Source organism: Macrosteles quadrilineatus, unplaced genomic scaffold (assembly GCF_028750875.1).
Source record: "Macrosteles quadrilineatus isolate MER2022 unplaced genomic scaffold, UCM_ALF_1.0 Scaffold_5__1_contigs__length_97177068, whole genome shotgun sequence".
In the NCBI taxonomy this organism is placed as follows: domain Eukaryota; kingdom Metazoa; phylum Arthropoda; class Insecta; order Hemiptera; family Cicadellidae; genus Macrosteles; species Macrosteles quadrilineatus.
The window spans coordinates 8,241,417-8,261,577 of NW_026542598.1; the positions used below are offsets into that span (position 1 = coordinate 8,241,417).

Genomic DNA, 20,161 nt, shown 5'->3' on the forward strand with positions numbered 1-20,161 from the left:
CAAAGTGCCTTTGCTGCACTCGAGAAACTTTCCACGACAAAGGCTTTGTTTTTAAACGCCGCAAACTCTTTGTTCTGGTTTCAATGTTTTGTTTAGGCCACTTGTATGATTTAAGCTGTAAATATTGTAGTTGTCTTGTGGATCTCGTGACTGTTCAACCGAGGATTACCATATTGTAATATAATTTCATCCGGTACATTGTAAAATATCAACATAAATAATAAAAGATCTGTCTGTAAGCCACTTGTAAAATTAATTTTAGTTTGAACTTGGAGAAAGTTTTCCTCTTAGACCAGGAAGTCATTTGGCCTCTTTTAGAATTGGCTCTTATCTTAATGCTCTCGCGATAAGCAAAGCTCTTTACTATGTTGCACTGCACTGTTGCACTTGTGGGGGCTTATGTTTAACTTTTTCTGACGGATTTAGTTTTTAAAATTATGTTTAATTTGTTACTTGTTTAAATAATGTGTCATTGTGCTAAAAATCTGTTGGAACAGAGTTTACCCGTTTTTACGAACGACAGTACGCTAGTAGCTGCAGCACACTGCAGTAATAAATATTTAAATTTAGAACTTCCAGATCAGTGAAATTTAAAATGTGCTTTGAATGGCTTTAGCCTCAGTATTTGACGTTTAGGTTATTTATCAAACTCAAAAACTGATTGACATCTTCTGAAAATTGTTGGTATCTTTTGGAAGACGTACTAAGGAATGCAATTCTTCATGTTTTCCATAAACTAACGCAGTACGCCAACATTTTGAGTAATCTTTGTCATTACTAAACCAATAAATTACTTTCGTCAACCAGCTCCAAGGTTTAACAAATGTTACGTTGTTTTGGCATCACTTTGCCATCTTGAAATATTAAAGGTTCATCCATAAGGCGTCGTTAAAACACTGAACCATAAAAATGTCGCACGCAACTCACTCTTAGTAAAAATGGGGTTTAAAGTTAAGTTTATATTTATCATATGGGAATGGAATGTCCACTTTACCAACTTGTATCCTGCACACTGCCGTTGACCATTGCCTTAGCGATTATAGAGCTCGCCTTCAAATGTGAAAATTATTGGTTCGATCCCGTGCGAGTTCAATTGTAGACCCAGATGCCATCAGTCTTTGGATAATCAGTTGATAATACTATCTAACAAAATGCCGACCCGAAGTCATGTAGTAACAAAACAGGATCAAGAACATTTGTCTTACAAAAAAGTAAGTAGATGCCATTGGCGTCGAAACGCGTTGAAAAAAGAGGGGCCATTCGTAAGGAAAAGAGAACGCGATGGACGGTTACTACTAATCTAAATAGCTGTGATATAACCTCAAAGTTGATTGCACTTCCCGCTAAAAGTACAGATCGGAGACTGAAGGACAACTGATCAGCTTGTAGAATCTTATCTGGTCGTCTGCTCAGTGCTCAAACAAGGTGTTGGGCCAGCGGAATCTGTCAACATGTATCGGGCATATGATTAGTCCAATTTATGCGTCAACCTGTGCCTACCTGCCCACAATGCTTGTCTCCGATATTTTAAATTTTTTTTAGAGACCGGGAAGAATCGATTTTTTTTACGCTAATTATTTCGCGATACTGGTGTTCCTTTAGCGAGTTGCCGGTCATACAGGGTGTATTCGATTATCCGTTAGTCCATTTTAGGCTTGAACCGGCCGACTCACAGTCTTTTTGGTACCAGGCCCACAAGTCTTTTGTCAAAAGTTTACCTTCTCTTTGAGGGGACCGGTGGTAAATTGCCCTTTCTGCAAGTCTAATCAAGTGGCGCAAGCCTTATGTTGCCTTGTAGTGTTCCCGGCTATTTGATTCTTAGTCCAAATTAGGCCTGAATCAGCGCCTGCCTACCGGTCCCACACGACTAGTCCTCCCACCATATTTTGCATTATTTTTTTCTGTCTGCGGGAAATCGTCTAATTACTTGACAACGCTAGTCTTTTTCCTTGACAGGGTTTCCGGTCTTAAAAGGCTCATTAGCTTGTGAGAGAAAATATATAACCCTTTTGATCGACCTTTTTATACCGGCATATTATTGTGGTCAGACATCTTGAAAGTGTGGACGATGCTTGATTAGGGTTATACGATTACGTTGTTGTCGTTGATAGCCCAACGTATTTTAAAAGGATACTCAGCGTACCTATAGATTTGTATGGCTCGCTGATCTGAAAAGCTTTCCTGAAATAGTTTCGTCTTTTTTAAAGACCGACTTTAATATACATATATCCATTAATCCATAATATTGTAGCTATTAGCTTCTCTTTCCCCGATTCTATCCGAGGGGTTCGGTGGTAAAATGATTGAGAAAATCTGTACATTTTGAAGGTCCAATCTGGCAAAAACGTAAATAAAATAAACCCTGTTGAGTGTCTTTCTTTTCTAGAAGACAGTACCTAATTAAATTATGTGTACAAATATTTCAGATTGTGTTCAATTGAGTGAGTCATCGGCTTAGTAAAAACTCGCCGCCCGTAGCGGTAGAAGACTCATAAATCGTGCCAAATTATATGAATTGTTAATGAGGCAGCGATCAGCGATCTGTGCACGCAGCGGCCCGGAGCGAGGCTACCACTAGCGTATTCTGCTGGGTAAATGGCACTTCTAGACACCGTCCTCCTAGTTTAATATTAGCACAGCAAATATCCTGGGGATATTAATTCTGTAATGGTAGTTTAGGCGTATACGACAAAATCCCGTTAAAAGTCAGCCAAACAAAAAAGCTGTGATTGGAATTACAACAATACAGTCTGACCGTTTGATTCTCGTTAATTTGTATTATTTGGATATTGGACACTGTGTTTTGTCACACAAGGTGATCTGATAGATTGTTCTTCTCAGAATCAAAAATCCTAACTCTCCCATCTATATACATTCTCGAAACTCTCACCTTAGTCAAACAAAATCTTCCTCTATTCACTGTTCCAGAAAACTTCCGCATCTGCCCCAACGAGCACATGATATAAAGATCTGCCCATATTCACTTCGAAATTTTCATAATTTGCCAATTCCTAAACATGCTACATCTTTCTTCAAAAAACATACTCTTTACAATGGCATCAAACTGTATAATAGCCTTCCCCTTTATCTTAAATTGGAATCAGACCACTCAAAATTTAAAAGATGTATAAAAAGACAGTTAGTTAATATCTCCTGTTACAGCGTCCTAGAGTTCTTGGACCACAGAAACTGGACTGCTGTAAACCCTGGCGTATAGATAGCGACAGCTGAGCTTTATTTTTTTTGTCTAGCCATAGTTTGTAAATACCTTACTGTAAATAGTTTTATAAGGAAAACTTTATAATTGTAATAATGTACGTTTGTACCATGACTTAGCTATGCAATATGTATTGTCAATTTTAGCTAAATAAAATGATTTGATTTCATTTGATTTGATTTGATTGTATATTCTGGGAACTTGCCCTAACACAAACAACCTCAGGTTAGGAAATGTAAATGTAACATTAACGAAAATGAATAAAAAATTCAAGTTAATTATCTTGTGATATTGGCATGGTGGTTGATGTGAAAAATAACCGATCAAACCGTATTTCTAAGTAGAATTGGAATTTAAATTCTAAATTTAACTTGTGATGAGTTATCGGTGCGCATGCAATCACATGTTGGACTGCTGCCCGTTGGAAAACTACTTAGTGTTAGTGCTAGTGTATTTCCGGCAACAGATGCAACTGGGTGCTGATGTACTGATGCAGAATACAGCTTGGGTGTGTCACTGTCACATCGTGATGGCCGTAGCCTACCTCACGACACCTTGCGTTATGTGATGTAACTACGTATTGATGCAACTGGGTGCTGATGTACTGATGCAGAATACAGCTTGGGTGTGTCACTGTCACATCGTGATGGCCGTAGCCTACCTCACGACACCTTGCGTTATGTGATGTAACTACGTATTGATGCAACTGGGTGCTGATGTACTGATGCAGAATACAGCTTGGGTGTGTCACTGTCACATCGTGATGGCCGTAGCCTACCTCACGACACCTTGCGTTATGTGATGTAACTACGTATTGATGCAACTGGGTGCTGATGTACTGATGCAGAATACAGCTTGGGTGTGTCACTGTCACATCGTGATGGTCGTAGCCTACCTCACTACACCTTGCGTTATGTGATGTAACTACGTATTGATGCAACTGGGTGCTGATGTACTGATGCAGAATACAGCTTGGGTGTGTCACTGTCACATCGTGATGGCCGTAGCCTACCTCACTACACCTTGCGTTATGTGATGTAACTACGTATTGATGCAACTGGGTGCTGATGTACTGATGCAGAATACAGCTTGGGTGTGTCACTGTCACATCGTGATGGCCGTAGCCTACCTCACGACACCTTGCGTTATGTGATGTAACTACGTATTGATGCAACTGGGTGCTGATGTACTGATGCAGAATACAGCTTGGGTGTGTCACTGTCACATCGTGATGGCCGTAGCCTACCTCACTACACCTTGCGTTATGTGATGTAACTACGTATTGATGCAACTGGGTGCTGATGTACTGATGCAGAATACAGCTTGGGTGTGTCACTGTCACATCGTGATGGCCGTAGCCTACCTCACGACACCTTGCGTTATGTGATGTAACTACGTATTGATGCAACTGGGTGCTGATGTACTGATGCAGAATACAGCTTGGGTGTGTCACTGTCACATCGTGATGGTCGTAGCCTACCTCACTACACCTTGCGTTATGTGATGTAACTACGTATTGATGCAACTGGGTGCTGATGTACTGATGCAGAATACAGCTTGGGTGTGTCACTGTCACATCGTGATGGTCGTAGCCTACCTCACGACACCTTGCGTTATGTGATGTAACTACGTATTGATGCAACTGGGTGCTGATGTACTGATGCAGAATACAGCTTGGGTGTGTCACTGTCACATCGTGATGGTCGTAGCCTACCTCACTACACCTTGCGTTGTGACATGTGATGTAACTAAGTCTACTACACCTGTTCAAGGTCTCCTACCACTATGCACCTTGCGTCGATATATGCGAAATCATTCTTCCCATTGATATTTTATTCTTGAAGTATTTCCAAATCTTTTAACCACGGTGTGTAAAAAAACTTGTTTCTCTGCATTCCGTGCTACATTGCTTGCATATGATGATCAATTAGTTGTATTACATTCCTGGCTCTGAGTATCACTATTTGACCACGTGATCTGGGATCCTTGTAAGTGCATTAGCGCCGTTGTGCAACCTGTAAACTGTAAACGCCAGCTTAGTGGCTGTCACGTTAGTATACTCGGGCGTTTCCGCTGGTCATCTGAGTAAAAATTGTCAAATATAATGCACAGCAGAGACTGTCGTGTAAGTCCTTTATTGAGCCAAATTACCAAAACTTTGAATTATCTACGTCTAACTAACTATCAAAGTATTTACATGAACTAAAAAAAAAACATCAATCAATGACATTAAAACTATAAGCAACTACTGTACTAAGCTGTACTGTTGCTAATTTCACCAAGCAACTGTAGGCCTATTCACAATACCAGATCGAAGACAAATAATACACGAAAAATACAGAAGGTTTTATTCAGTTTTATCGCATAAACTGCTTATGTCCATAAATTAAGATAGGCCTATAGGATAGTTGAACAAATCTTCTTGTTCTTATTCATTCCTTACATTTTTATGGTATGTGTATTGTGTATTTCCCACCATGGGCTTTTTCTTGTTAAATGTTTTACCTAACCTTGGTAGAGTTCAGCCAAATTCATAGTTTCAAACTTAAAAATACCATTTTGTTTGTCAAGTACAAAATGGACATACTCTGTACGATATACATCATGGCTTTTCTGTAAGGCCCTCGAGGGGGATTTTATCATAACTACAGATTGCGTTGTCCTATGTACATGTCCCGGTGCAGCTATTGTTTTATTTTTGAAAATTTTGAGTTTTATAAATTCAATCGCTTCAAACATATTGCCATAAACACTTCAGTTATTTTTATTTTTTAATAGGAATAGATGTTAGTTCAATCATAAATGTTTGGTCATAAATTTTAATTAATGTTGTAAAGTTAAATTAAATACAATTATTTGCAAATTGGTGTTATTCTTATCTCCTTAAAAAATTTGTCAGGTTAGGAAGTGTTAAGGAGACCAATATTTGGTCTTTTCTGCTTCAGTTGCAGTAAAATCAAATGGAAATGGAAACAAAAACATTAAAGTTTTGTCAGGAAATGGTGGTTTTCACAAGCAGTATTACAAATTAAAATACACCTGAGCTTTTCTTGGCCTCAGAGGATAGGAAAAAACATATTTAATAACAACTAACGATCCATTTACTACATCAGGGTTGTTTTTTTTTTTTTTTTAATCTGCAAATGAAAAAGCCTTTGGAAATTACCTAACCCCCTTTTGTTGTTTTTCTTTTTGCAACTTGATCGAAACTGATTTGTAACTTAGTACACAACTAGATTAAACCTATTAACTTCTGGAACTTGGTAATAGCGCTCAATTACTGCTAGGAACTTGCAAATTAGTTGTTGCATCTACATAACAACTTAGTCATTGATTGTGAAACCATCACTTAATGACGTAGGTTCTCCTGCTTCTGGAAAAATCCTCAACAATCACACTATATAGCAAATATGTTATTACTTTACTGTTGGTGTTTACACACATTCCTTGTTGGTTGCAGGTTTTTATTGTGGCAATAGAATCTTTAGTATGCAATATTTGTGTAAGCATATATTATTTAAAAATATACAGGGTGTTCAAAAAAGGTGGGGATATATTTTACCTAGTACATTTCCTTGGGTCAAAATAAAGAGAAAATCAAGAATAACATTTTTCCCAAAATCGCTTTGTTAATTAGATATCCGCCATTTTGTATTTTTTTAACATTTTTATTTTTGAATTTTTCAACCGATCTTTATAAAACTTGGTATTTAGGTTAAGGTAAAAAAGAACAATGATAGAAAAAAATTATCTTGATTCAACTTAAAATTTCAAAATGGCGGCCAGTTTAATTTTTTAACTAAAATTACTCAAAAACGGCTAATGTTATAAAAAAATTTCAAGAAAACTTTTATTTGGCATTTTTAATTCCCTATCAAACGATACCAAGTTCAAAAATATCGAATGAAAATAGCTGAAATATTACGATTTTTTTTTTGTAAAATGGGGTAGAATAAGGCAGAAGCTAGTCAGGTTTGCCCCATTTTACAACAAAAAATCGTAATATTTCAGCTATTTTTTTTTCAATATTTTTGAACTTGGTATCGTTTGATAAGTAATTAAAAATGCTAAATAAAAGTGTTACAAATTTTAAATTGCCGCCACTTTGAAATTTTAAGTTGAATCGAGATGAAATGTTTTTATGACACGGGTCTCGTCTACCTTAACATGCATACAAAGTTTCATAAAGATCGGTTGAAAATATTAAAAGATAAAAATGTTTATGTAAAAAATAAAAAAATTACGAATATCTGGTTAGCGAAGCGATTTTGGAAAAATGTTATTCTTGATTTTCTCTTTATTTTGACCCAAGGAAATGTCCCCACCTTTTTTGAACACCCTGTATATGTATTTTCTTGGATAACTAAAACTTAATTTACATACGTCATGTGTTATCAGTGGAATTAATATGGATATCGCCCCTTATTGGAAATAACTAAGCTTAATCTTTTTTACACAAATTATAATTGAAAATGTCCACGATCCTTAATAATCATGAATAAATTATTAAAAATAAACTTCAGACAATGTTAGCAAATGAAAGCTTCTACTGTTATGTGTGCCTTTCCTGGATAAGACAAAAACCCACACTTAGGTTAATTTATTTTTTATTTGTATTCCTCCATTGTTTTAGTATACAAGTTTTAATTATAATGTATGCTCGATCTTGGTCTTACTAAAAATAATCCTAATTCAGTGTACATTGAAAAAAAAATTTAAATAGAAAAATATACTAAATTGTGTTGTAAACTTACTCAAATCTCATCATTATCTCTGTTTTAAGACGATTTTTTCAATAACACTCCAACGACAACAAAATAAAAATCCCCACCTGGTTCAAAATAGTTATTGGCCCTTTCTATTATGAGCCTGGTAACTTGTTAATCCTCAAACATTTCCACTTTTACCGCCTTGGTCATAAAGTCTGCAATATAAACTTGTTTATACAAGCTATTCTAAGTGATTTCTAAAACGTTACATATTAGCCTAAGTTTTTTTTTTACTTTTGTTTACATTTTTGACCGATGCTTTGTTTCCAGGAGATGGACGGCATGCTCATGATTGTCAATGGAGCCGGTCGAATCATCTTCATATCCCACACTGTGGAAAAACTGCTTGGTCACACACAGGTTAGTATCCCTTAATATGTAATAGAATATTTCTTGGGAGCCAGTGGGGCGGAGCCTAGGGTTCTCAATCCTGGGGCTTCAATCCAATCCTGGGATTTTGTGATTTATCTAAGTCGATCTTGGGCTTATGTTATTTTGACTTAACTTTTTAGTAATTTTCAATTTGTGTGGAGTCCTCTTGTTGAGTCCTCAAATGTTTTAAACTGGCCGTAACAATACGCAGTTTTGCCGTCTTTCTAAGTTAAGAAACATTTTCACCCAGAACCTTCGTAGGCCTAATCCTGCTTTCTTATTTACAGTGTATAAATGAGTGCAGGGCCGAGTGCCAGTATCCAAAGGCAATGGTATATTTGGTTTACATAAATAAAATGCCTATTAGCTAATTTCTAATATCCAAAGTCAATGGTGTAATTGATTCACATAAAGGGAACGCCTATTTGCCATTTCCAAAGTCAATGGTACATCTGGTTCACGTCAATGTGATGTCTACTTGTAGTATCCAAAGTCAATGGTTTATTAGCCTAATTCCGCTGACCCTAATTAGTTATTAATTTTGTAGTAAATTATTCTCAACAAAATTAAATAATCCAATTGTTCTGAACCTTTGTTCTGTATTTGTAATGTGCCAGTTTAGATGATGCATTGACTAATATATGTTAGGACTCTTTTGTTTAGACCTTTTTATTGTTATCTTGCAAATAATGACGATTTGTGGCGACCAAAAAACCTCTAAGGCCCATGTTAAATTTCTGTATTTTTAAATTCACCTAGAGAAAAGCCTTTTAGTCGATGTGTACCATTTCATATTACCTCCCCATAGTTGGTTACTATGACTGTGCTAAATTTCCTTCGGATTGCTTCAGCTGTTTAGGAGGAGTATGTGGAAAACAAGTACAGGAGTGTAGTATAAGAGCTTCCCTCACTTTGTTCGCTCCACTCAAATACTTGTTTTAAGCGTTGTTAGACTATTTATATTTACTTTCCATAAGTAAAACTACTAAAATGAAAAAGAAGATAAAAATAGAAGTTTTGCAATCCCGTTAATCGCAGGATTAAAATACGGTAATCACAGGATTCCTAGGTATCAAAACGTGACCGGGGCTCGGGATCCCAGGAAAAAGACTCTTAGGTGGAACTCTAGGCGAGTATCAAAGTTAAGTTTTGTCAATCTGGGGTATATTGGCTGTTTTCCTGCAAAAATGTCAGCTCAATCGCTAGTTTTAACGTGAATCTCAATGTGACATACTCACAACTTTTACATTTATTTATTCTTCCATTTTGGCTGCAATCGTCAAGAAAGTAATGAGATTATATTATAAAATAACTAGGTTATTTTAGAATATCTGTGGAGAACATAACTGGGCTGGGAATGTGCAAAAGGTATTAAGTGTGGGAGGTGGGGGTAAGTGGTATATTCCCTCTCTGTCCTTAGTTACCAAGTACAGAGACTATAACTTACAAGCAAGAGATATATTCTGAGAATCGCTCATATACAAGTTAACATTTAATCCTGGAGTATTCGATAGATTGTTCCTAGGAATCTGGCAAGGGTATTAAATACTTACTGCTAGTTTTGTGGAGAAAAAAAATAGTCAAAAAATGTATATAGTTTTAGTCTTATATGTATTAATGTAACTGATTTATTCCTGTCATAAATGTAAATTAATTTAATTGTTTATAAATTGGCTTGTATAAATAATAAAAAATTTAGGGTTTTTTATGAAAAAGTACTGAAATCAATAGTCATTTATTATTTCATAGTGATTAAAAGAGTTTTGAATGCTCTAAATATTTACACACATTGTTATGTTACGTTACTGTGTTAAGTGAGGCAACCTGAAGTTATATAACAGAAAATCGTTGAGTTGTTTGCCTTGAATGCATGAAGCAAGAGAAATTACGTATAAGTTATACATATCAGATTCTCTTGAAATCACAACATAGTAATAACAAGTTAGTAGTATTGTGCTATGTAATTGTGTTTTTTAGCGTAATAAGTTGTAACGTAACCATAACCATCCAAGTTCCATATCACAAGAAGTTTGAAATCATTTATACACATCTTATCACAAGATATAATCACTGGTTGTATAATAATAATGGTGTAGCTTCCGTGTTCTTGTTAAACATCCCTTTGAGTTCTTAGGGTAATAATTTAGTTTTCAAAACCACCAAATTTTGTTTTTTTAAATTAGTTTTGAAATATCAACTTAGAAAATGTTTTATTAATTGATAAATATTAAACTAAAATATCCCCACCGCAGCAAACATGCCGAAAGATCTTTATAATGGCTTAGAGAGAAACTGGGAAATTTTGTGTTTTGAAGGTCAAAAATGAGGAAAACCAACTTTTACCCCATAATGAATACGTGAAACCCCGTTCCCATGGTCTAATCATTCTGGTTCGTTAACTCATTCAAGATTAAAAAAACCAAATCAGTATAAATCTAGTATTAATAACGTAATTTAGTATTGGTATGAAAATATATATAAAAAAATTCCAAATACAAATGCATAAAAAATGGTTAAATGGTTAATGGAAAAACAATGTGTTTTATTATTATTTTATCAATTGAGATGAGAACGCCACCTGACCTAGGTGTGTATTTGAACTTAAATATGAGGGAAGGATGAGTGTAGAATGGCGTGAGATGATCTGTGTAGCTTTATTACTGACTAAGATCAGCTGTTTCATCAGTCATGATCATTTATTTAAAGCCCAATGATCAGGAACAGCTGGGACCAGTTTCAACCTTCAACAAGCCACTGACTTAGGATCAAACCGGCGAACCTTTTAACTGTTAAGCTTAACATGATTTTTCCATCAAAAATTAAATAATCCACTTCATTAACAGGCAAAGTGAGCACTTTAACTACTCAATAATAGGAGTTTGTACATACTTCTATTATTTGGCTATTAACTTGACACTGACATGATTATAAGAGTTTTCGAATGTAACCTGTTCACCAAAATTGAAACTGTGGTTTCATTATTTTCCATTCACTAAATTTAGGTGATTTGAGGTGAAGTTCCCCCACTACATTTTGTTGCTTAATAAACTACTCCCTTTACTTGGAAGACTTAGAAATACCAAGTGAGTATAAGTTGTAAGTCGTCATTTAACTAGGAGTGATTAGATTGTCTATGTCAGTGAGATAAAGTAACAATGATCTTGTAGTGATGGTCAGCCAGTTAAGTGTCATCTGCCAACTGCCAAGTGACGCCAAGGTGTCAAGTGACGATTGATCCGTTTGCCAACGGCATGTCCTATGTATTTGGCGGGACAGTAGTGCAGTTAGCTTTTTAATTTGTTACAGTTCGCTTTCTAAGGTAGGGTTTTGTGCATTATTACAAATCTGGTCTTGGGTAACTTCCTTGCTAACCAAACACTGGATAAAATGAACGTACCGATTCGTGCTTGTATAAAACATCTGAGTAAAAGAGCGATTGTTGGTTTGTGATTGAGTGAAACGATAGGAGAATTATTCTAGCGATAATTAAGTGACACAGTATAAGCGTATTGTAGTGATCAGTGGTCGTGTAGCCCAATAAGAGAATACTCTGGTAATCAATGAACCAGTTAGTCAGTAAATTGTATTCTAGTGTCTCAGTGTAAGAGTATAAAGTAATTAGTGATCGAGCTACACAGTAAAATGGTACTTTATTGATTGAGTGACCCAATAAGTGTATTACAGTGATTGACTAACACTGTAAAATAATATTCAAGTATTCAAGTAAAACAGTAAAAGGGTATTATAGTGATCAGTTATTTAAACACTCAGTATAAGAATACTTGAGTGATCGAGTGACCCAATAAGAGTGTTGTAGTCATCAGTAGTTTATAGGACGTGTTGGTAGTGTCAGATGTTCAATATCAGTCTCCATGACGACAGTTAAACTAGCTCACCAAGCACTGCAACACAATCTGCTGCAACTGCAACCTGATGCCTCTCTTCTATGTACTCTCCGCTATTTGTATCCTGTAATATCTTTTCTTCTTGGAAACCATACAATTTTCCATACGGTTTTTTTTACTTTTGTACAGGAGTAGGAAACCACTTTAAATGTAAAGTGCCTTAAAATTATTCCTATGTAGAAAGCATGTTATGAAAGTTAGGAGGGAACACTATTCCACATCATAAGATACTATTCCACAACACTAAAATTATTTTTTTTATTTTGCCCTAATTGAAAGAAGTGTACAAATTAGTATGTATTTGATTTCTTTTAATTTTTCTCTGTTGATTATTTAATAACTGATATCCATTTTGATTTAGATAAAGAGTGTTATTGTTTTTATTCATATATATATGTACTCTTTTCATTAATAAGTGATCTTACAAAGATCTTCTCTAGTATCCTTACATCTTCACCAGCGTTACATTCAGTTGGTCACAGGAGAACACAGTTTTTTTTTTTTTTTTTAACATATTACATTTTTTATAATGGTGGTTATTTATATTTACCAATTTCAATCACATCAATCAGACAACTTTAACTTTAAATATTTACTGTATATGCTTAAATGGAGCAACATCAATAAGTTTTAATGTCAAAGGAGATAAAACCCTCAATGTTCAGTAAATGCCAGTGCAAAAATTCTGATCGTTTTACATTTAAAGCAACGTAAATTAAGTCAATCAAATCGAATTGTAAAGAGCTCACAAGTTGTCCAAGTTAAAACAAAATATACAAAAGAAGATAGTTGATTATAGAGATAGTTGAATACTTTACCTACAAGTGTCATATTATATCAAGGGTGTAATTTAAAAATTAGAGATAAAAAATAATTGTCCAGTATTTCCACAAAGTTGATAAATGCTTAATTAAAAAATATTTTACAATCAAATACAAACAGAAGAACTGTTTAGTGCCGTCTTTTCCATCAGTTAATGTCCATCACAAAAGTTATGTCTTGATTGCAGTGTTTTTATTCAAGTTTAAGTAACTGAATTCATTGTAAAATAGTTAATGAATCATCCTAGGCCAGGGTATTATTGCATTACAGTATTTGCAGTAGAGTTATTTCTGTCCACTCATGGCGATGATCGACCTACACATGAGTATGTTTGTAACAAATTATCCTAGTTCTGGACGGGAATACTTCATTCATTGTAACAATTTCCCGAATCAAGTGGTTGGGTTTATTATCCCTTGTTAGTTATGACTATTCCAAATCCACCCACGTTGTTGGATAACGCTTGATTATAGCCATGTTTATTACATTTGAGTTGTAATATATACTGTATTGCAAATATTCATATACAAACACTGTGGCAGTAATGTTTTTATTTAATGGTAGTTTTCTACTTCTAACTGGAAAATTGTAGTGAAGTTGGAACTTAAGTGTTATTATTAGTATTGGCTATTGGTGGAATAAGACATCCCAACACCCATGTACAGGCTGTATACAAAATATAAAATACCCCCGCAGCAGCAAACCTGCAGACTAAGCGAATTTCCATTTGCCTGATTTGATTTTCAATTAAATCTATTCAAATAACATTAGGTTTAACGAGTACCTAGGTTTGCTGCCTACAGGGTAATAAAGTGTGTTTTTCAGTAAAATATTAACAGCTTAGTATAAAATAAATCGATTGGCCAAGTTTGATCCAAATATATGCATAAACAAGCAAACTACAAAAGTTTACTTATTCTCCATAAGAATAACATGGGAATTTTTAATTTATAATTTTCTCCGTAACCAATAACCATACAAAAACACTTCAATATACTGAATTATTTGTTTTTTTAAGCTCTTCAAAATGGTCTAGAAGAAATTTGGGAAATTTTATGTTTTGAGGGTCAAAAATGAGAAAAACCAATTTTTACCCCATAAATCCCCCCATAAAACCCCGTTCCCATGGTCCGATCATGCTGGCTCGCGAACTCGTTCGAATAAACGTAGGTTTACATGTTTGTACCAAATTTTATCGAAATCGGATCATTTTTGCTCGAGTTATCGTGCTGACGGACACATATATATATATATATATAAATATATAAATATATATATATATGAAAAATAGAAAAATAGGGCTACTATATATATATATGAATTTGAACGGATGGTGTTTTTGGCTTCTAGGAACATCAAAATGAAAAAGTAAATCGGTCCCGGGACTAAGTCTTACCATGAGACCTACGGTAATAGCTTATTCCCTATAGGGAAATTCGCTAAAAAAGAGTACAGTATTTGAATAGACTCACCAACATGGTGCCGTTATCATTATTGATTGAGATGGGGACATCACCTACTAGTAGTTGTGTATTTTAACCCAAATATGAGTGAAGGATGAGTGTAGAATGAAGTTAGATGATCTGTGTAGCTTTATTACTGGCTAATATCAGCTGGTTCATTAGTCAGGATCATTTAATTAAAGCTCAATGATCAGGGACAGCTGGGTACAGTTTCGAAGCATTAAAAAGCAACTGTATTTTCTCAGGATCGATCCGGCAAGCTTTAGATTGTTAGGCGAGCACTATAGCCAGCTACCCAGCCCAAGCAACATGAATTAATTTACAGTATTGCTTTTACTGAAACTGAAATTAAAGTGTTACCATACATTTTGATAGAAACTAATACCATTCACATCATAATATAGAGGCATTAATAATTCCCTTTCAAATAAATGAGGAGTTTTTAAATAGGTACCATTGAAAAAGTTTGCCTAAGTTCTCTTTAAAGAGAAAATAATACAAAAACTATAGAGTCGAGTCTAATTGAGGTGAAAGAATATCTGTAAATGCGTATTAAGACTGTGGCCCCAATGACATCTAAGTGTTAATGATCGTAAAGGAAATTGCAAGGCTTTTATTGCTCTCTGAATTAATTGGTGGCCTACATTTTATAATGATGTAGAATTGCTCAGACTCTGAAAGGCACCTATCAAGCAAACAGCTTTTCGGAATCTTTGATGTTGTCATGCAGACATGTTGATTTTATTAAACATTGTAATATGATTTATAATTGTGCCTAGTAAATTTGAGACTTTTTTTGTTGTAAATATTTATATAGCCTAATTTATGTTTGTCTTTTGTATTTGGGCAATCGATTTTTTATATATAATTTTTTTTACTTTAAAAAAGAGTTTAATATTAAGATAGCAATACAACTACTGGGTATTTTATCGTGTTTTTTTTTTAATTTAGTGAAATCCCTGAGATAACTTAGTAACTGACCAAGACCAGCTGTTTTGTAGCTGAGCAACGATCAAGGACAGCTGGTTCCAGTTCAGAACCATCAAAAAAGCTCTATACTGTTCACAAGGAATGAACCAGTGACCAGTCAAACCCCATTAGTCCATTACCAATCAGGCACTAAGCTGTACAGCTCTACATAATGTCTGTTATTATTAGTATGGTTTTAGTATTGGGAATCCTCCAATACAGAGAAATTTTTGCCGTAAAAGAAAAAAAATCCTTAATATCTGTCTACATAAGTTAACTTATGTTTAAAAACTAAAACCACATGTTCATAGTGTTATCACATACATCAAGTCGTTAGTGATGGCAGGATTTGAACCCAGGTCACTAAATCAAAATGCTTTAGACCTAATTCAAAATCAAGCTCGGTTCTATGTAGTTGAGGAATACATTTACTGGACTGAGTTGGCCAAAATTCTTAAAATGCTATCTCGGCTTTTATGCGCCAATTAAAATCCAAAAGAAAGTTTGGAATACTAATTCAGACCATGTAAGGAGCGAATAAATCTGTGCGTCAGAAACCAACCTGTTTGAGTGTTTGTCTCAATCAAAGTGGTCCCCTGCTGAGCCAAGCATATCTACAATCAGCACACGTGGGTATCAGCTGCTGAAAATACCCCTGGTACAACCTTCTGTACCACTCAATTAGGTAGAGTCATCGGGGTATATAGGTAAACTTCTAAGATACGCTATTGATGTTTTTTTTTTTTATTAAGTTTATATTTGAGCAATTCTTTTTCCCTTCTTGATTCATTATAGCACCTGTTGCAGAAACTGTCACAATCTTGTATATCGATAAGAAAAAGTTGTCTCTTGTCTGTAAAACGTTAAAATGATGTATGTTCTTTTTATGATGTTTGTGTGTAGCAATTGGCCATATTTCCAAACTTACCTATACTAATCAAATGCATCTATACCAACTGTCCAAAACTTAGTTTCAGTATTATTTTGTAATGTAATACTAGTAAGTCAAAGTCAAAAGTCAGCTAATAATTATTTTGTTTTAGCTAATCATAAAATTGCTATGATACTGAGTAGCTTGGATACGTTACTGTCTATTTACTGATGGAGACACTTTTAAAGCCTGAAAAGAAATTAGAAACTAAAGAATATAAGGAAATAAAGTTAAAGCCTTTAAAAAACCTGTACAACCAAAGTCAATTGTTGTCCTGTAAAATGATTGGAACGTGGAAGATGGATTTAGGAATACTTAAGAACCTTGTGGCTTGGAAATGAGAGGCAATGAGCAGAGAACATGGTAGAATATAGACAGATTGTTGCAGAGAAAGATTCATTTTGGGCCATATAGCCACATGGCTGGGTAGCTGAGTGGTTATAGTGCTTGCCTGTTAATCATATGGTTCCCAGTTCAATCCTGAGAAGAGTCAGAAGCGTTCTAAACTGGACCCAGCTGTCTTTGATCATTGTGCAAAAACCAATGAAAATCAATGGTCCTGTCTAAAAACCAGCTGATCTTAGCCATTAAAAAAGTCATATCATCCATTCAACTATAATCTTTCACTCATCATCGCCTGAAAATACACACCATTGTATGTTGGGACGTACTGTACTGATCTAACCATAAATGGCAAGGTTATGTGCTGAAAGTGTAAGACTAAATTTGTTTCAGTGATTGTATTTTCTGTTTTTTTGTTACAGATTGAGTTAATGGGCCAGTCGCTGTTCAATTTGACTTGTCTGGAAGATTACGACGAGTTGAAACGCAACCTCGCTCCAGACGAAGATCAAGCCATCAGTGCTGCTACCAGTGGTGAGTGAAATGTAACTAAGTGCTTCGGCTTATTACTCCCAGTGGGGATAGCTCTTCCCATATAAAACAGACTGACTGGGTTGTTTATTTACCGGTGGAAACTAATAGTGATATGGTAAAAACTAATGTAACAGGTACCACGATGTAATACAATTGTAATTTTTGTTGTTGTTTGTATTTAACAATAATGCCAATTAGGTAAAAATCTATTTGGAATAGATTTTGTTACAAAGTGAAGTTTGTTTGCAAATAACACTGTAGATCCTAGTCTTCTTAATATGCAAAATTAAAATACTTAGGCCAAAGATATTTTAAATTCACAGGTTGCAATGAAATAAGAAAGTGTCAAAAATAAGATTGCATGTAAAACTAAATTTGCCAAGTATAAAAGATGTATTTTCCTTAAGAGGTGTATTAAACTGTGAATAAATTGTAAATGTTGCAAGTTTATGAAATATCAACAACTGGAACATCTTGTCAAAACCAGTGCTTGTTTTCTTGGAATATCAATTTAGAAGCTTGACTCTACTAGACAAGTTACAGCTCTATTAACTCAGTTATGTAGAGAATTTTTATTATTAAATTTACCCCCTTTACAGTTTACTGCACATGTTACAATGCAGTTTTACAAACACCCGTGAGCTACTTAATTGAAAATTATAATTGCTGGATTTTGTTTTTTATATATTTTTTGTTTGAACTATTTTTAAGTTTTAAAATTTCTGTTACACATTTTGAGTTGAAAACAATGTGTTGGTGAAAGATTTTTGTGTTTTCAGTCTTGCCAAAATTTTTAGGAATTTTTTTCTTTAAACAATCAAAGTTTAAAATACCCCGCCGCAACAAACCTGCAGACTAAGCGCATTCTTTTTTGCCTGATTTGGTTTTTAATCTATATATATAATTCTGTAAGACCAAATAGTTTTCACCAATAGTGTCTAGTCTATATTTACCAAATATAGTCTGTAGACAGGTCTTCCCCTTCCCTGTCTAGTTACTTCACTCATTATAAAACGTAAAAAAATAAACACAATTCATTTTAAACATTATTTACCAACATTGACTTTCGGAATAAATGTAAACATTGCAAATAAATAAGTAACAGCTGATAGAATGCAGACGTTTTTCAGTCCCCATGCATTTCTTATGGTGGATATTTTACGTTATATCTCGTTTTCTGGTAACTTTATGGGAATTCTGCTATTTTTCCCGAGTCCCTGGGGTCAAGACCTTTAATTTAAGACCCCTCCCACTTTTCTGCGACTTACCAGACGTCCACAATTTTCTGGTAAATTAAATCTATTTTAATTAAATCTATTTCAATAACATTAGGTTTAACAAGTACCGAGGTCTGTTGTAAACTGCAACAGTTTACTTATTCTCCATAAGAATAGCATAAAAATTTAAATTTTTTTAAACTTTCTATGTAAGGAATAATCCTAGAAAAACACTTAAATATACTAAATTATTTGTTTTTTAAGCTCTTTAAAATTCTTTAGAGAGAACTATTAAATTTTATGTTAAGAGGGTCCAAAATTAGAAAATCCAATTCTTACCCCATAAACCCCGTTCCCATGGTATGATCAGGCTGGATTCGCCAACTCGTTTGCTAAAAGACACAAAATTATGCTTTTCACCTGGAAGGAGTAAGAAGTAAAACTCTGAATAATCAACACAGACAAAGTAGCTTAATGCCTGATCAGATTTGCATCTATAAATCAACCTCTCCAGTTTACCTCCCTGTAGCTGATCACCATTTTAGGTGGTCCTGTCTCCTGTCTCATTACCTTCGCCACAGTGAGTTGCCCACCACAGCTGACAAACCCTTAACTCAAAATGCTGTCTCGTTTGGTCAGATTAATTAGGTTAGATTATCTACTACCCGTAAGCAGGTTGCACAAGCAAATCAGTCCTAATTTTGTTCCTTGTAATGTCTGCCGTAAATTGCCACCTATGTTTAAGGCGAGGTTTCAACCTTTTTTTATTCAGTTATGTTGTTTAACGTCTTTAAAGGTAATTATTTAATTAGCCCATCTTATTGAAAGTTTTTGATGTGTTATAAATAATTCTGTAAAAACTTGTGTGTTAATATTTTATATTTTTTTGTACGCAAGTTTTCACTATCCCATATGTCTGTCCACATGTATGTATTTCTGGGATTTATTTTTTGTGATCTTATATATTTATGATTTATAATGTCATTTTTTCATTTATTTTTTTTCACGCAAGCAACATTTTAAATTGAAGAAACACAAACACTCTTAAGAGGAAATGGCCCCCACTCGAAACTTTGTGGATATGATGTGTATCAAACTTTATTTCAGGAATACGAAAATTAAATAACATAAAAAACAAATATCAATAGGAGAAAATACTATGAAATATTTATAGACCAGAACACTTGCTGGAGGTCAATGCATTTATCTTACAGAAAAGTGGAAAACGTCATTCCAAGAATCAGTTTACCAATCAGCTATCTTTCATCCCTGTCGGACTCAGACAGTCGACAGACAAGCTCGACGCAAGAATGACGTTCCACTTGAGTGTATGTCTTGATTGACACTCAATGAATGTTAGTTTACGGTCATTCAGAGATCATGATTACATTGAGAGATTGTAATGGAGGCTAGTTGCTTCACTATTGCTACTCTTTCAACCATCCTTGGTGCACAACTAATTTTAACCTTATTAAAAATTAACAGTTTAGAATATCTCTGTAATTTTCGGTTAGGATTCAGCCCTAAAATTAGATTTGATTCCCAGGAGTTGATAGTATTGGAACAATCCACATTTCTGCAACGGTGTTAGAAAGAGAACATAATTAAAACTTTGTGTGA

The 20,161-nt window shown here is 34.6% G+C and overlaps 1 protein-coding gene across 2 annotated transcripts in view; it reads left to right on the forward strand.

Moving 5' to 3' along the window:
* The window catches only part of LOC128995319 (basic helix-loop-helix ARNT-like protein 1), a 168,313-nt gene that overhangs the window by 141,386 nt on the left and 6,766 nt on the right, over positions 1-20,161 (forward strand). For both annotated transcript variants that reach the window (XM_054420303.1, XM_054420302.1), the window contains 2 exons: positions 8,257-8,346; positions 17,213-17,324. In XM_054420303.1, coding sequence (XP_054276278.1) covers positions 8,257-8,346; positions 17,213-17,324 — 202 coding nt within the window. The remainder of the gene's footprint in view (positions 1-8,256; positions 8,347-17,212; positions 17,325-20,161) is intronic.